This window comes from Aptenodytes forsteri, unplaced genomic scaffold, assembly GCF_000699145.1.
Source record: "Aptenodytes forsteri isolate BGI_AS27 unplaced genomic scaffold, ASM69914v1 Scaffold26, whole genome shotgun sequence".
In the NCBI taxonomy this organism is placed as follows: Eukaryota; Metazoa; Chordata; class Aves; order Sphenisciformes; family Spheniscidae; genus Aptenodytes; species Aptenodytes forsteri.
This window is the reverse complement of record NW_008794125.1, coordinates 1654628-1655373: the sequence shown is the minus strand read 5'-3', so window position 1 is coordinate 1655373 and position 746 is coordinate 1654628. Positions and strand designations below refer to the sequence as shown.

The window sequence follows — 746 nt, the reverse complement described above, 5'->3', positions numbered from 1 at the left end:
TTTTTACCCACCCGTGCAGCCTGGAGCCTGGAGCCCGAGGAGCGCAGCATGGAGCCGCCGGCCGTGAGGAGATGCCCCTCACCGTGGCGTCCGGCCCGGCGGGTTGCCAGCTCTTCGGTTACGTGGGAATCGAAGCCGTGCTCGACCAGATGAAAATCAAAACCATGAAGACGGGCTTCGAGTTCAACATCATGGTTGTGGGTGAGCGCTGCCCGCGGGGGTTGCTCCTGGTGGGGGCGGGATTCCCGGCTCCAATGCCGCCGTGCCGGGGTAGATCATGCTTTTAAGGGATTTTAAGGGATTTAAGCAGCGATAAATTGAAGAGGAGCAACATCCCGTACCCAATAATACAGCGATGCTGACAGGCGAGCTCATCCCAACCTCCGGGATGCTCCCGAATGGGTACCGAGGTGTTATCGCCTTGGGGAATAAATTTATTGGGGGGATAAACCAGAGCTATCCCAACCTCTGGGATGCTCCCAACTGTGACCCGAGGTGTTATCGCCCTGGGGGAATTAATTTATCGGGGGGGGGGACAAACCGGAGCTGCCGGCGTCCCCTCAGGGCAGAGCGGGCTGGGGAAGTCGACGATGGTGAACACCCTCTTCAAGTCCAAAGTGAGCCGCAAAGCCTCGCAGCCCGGCCAGGAGGAACGCATCCCCAAGACGGTGCAGCTGCAGTCCATCACCCATGGTAAGGTCACCACCATGGGGTCATGTCCCACCAACCCTGGGAGAAGCAGGGGG

General features: G+C 59.7%; 1 protein-coding gene across 1 annotated transcript in view; it reads left to right on the top strand.

Annotated features, from left to right (window-relative positions):
• Nucleotides 1–71: 71 nt before the first annotated feature.
• SEPT12 (septin 12) overlaps nt 72–746 on the top strand; it is a gene marked incomplete at its 3' end in the record, with an annotated part of 2759 nt that continues 2084 nt past the window's right edge. Inside the window, exons 1-2 of the mRNA XM_009278489.1 lie at nt 72–201; nt 565–693. Of these exons, the coding sequence (XP_009276764.1) occupies nt 72–201; nt 565–693 (259 nt within the window). The remainder of the gene's footprint in view (nt 202–564; nt 694–746) is intronic.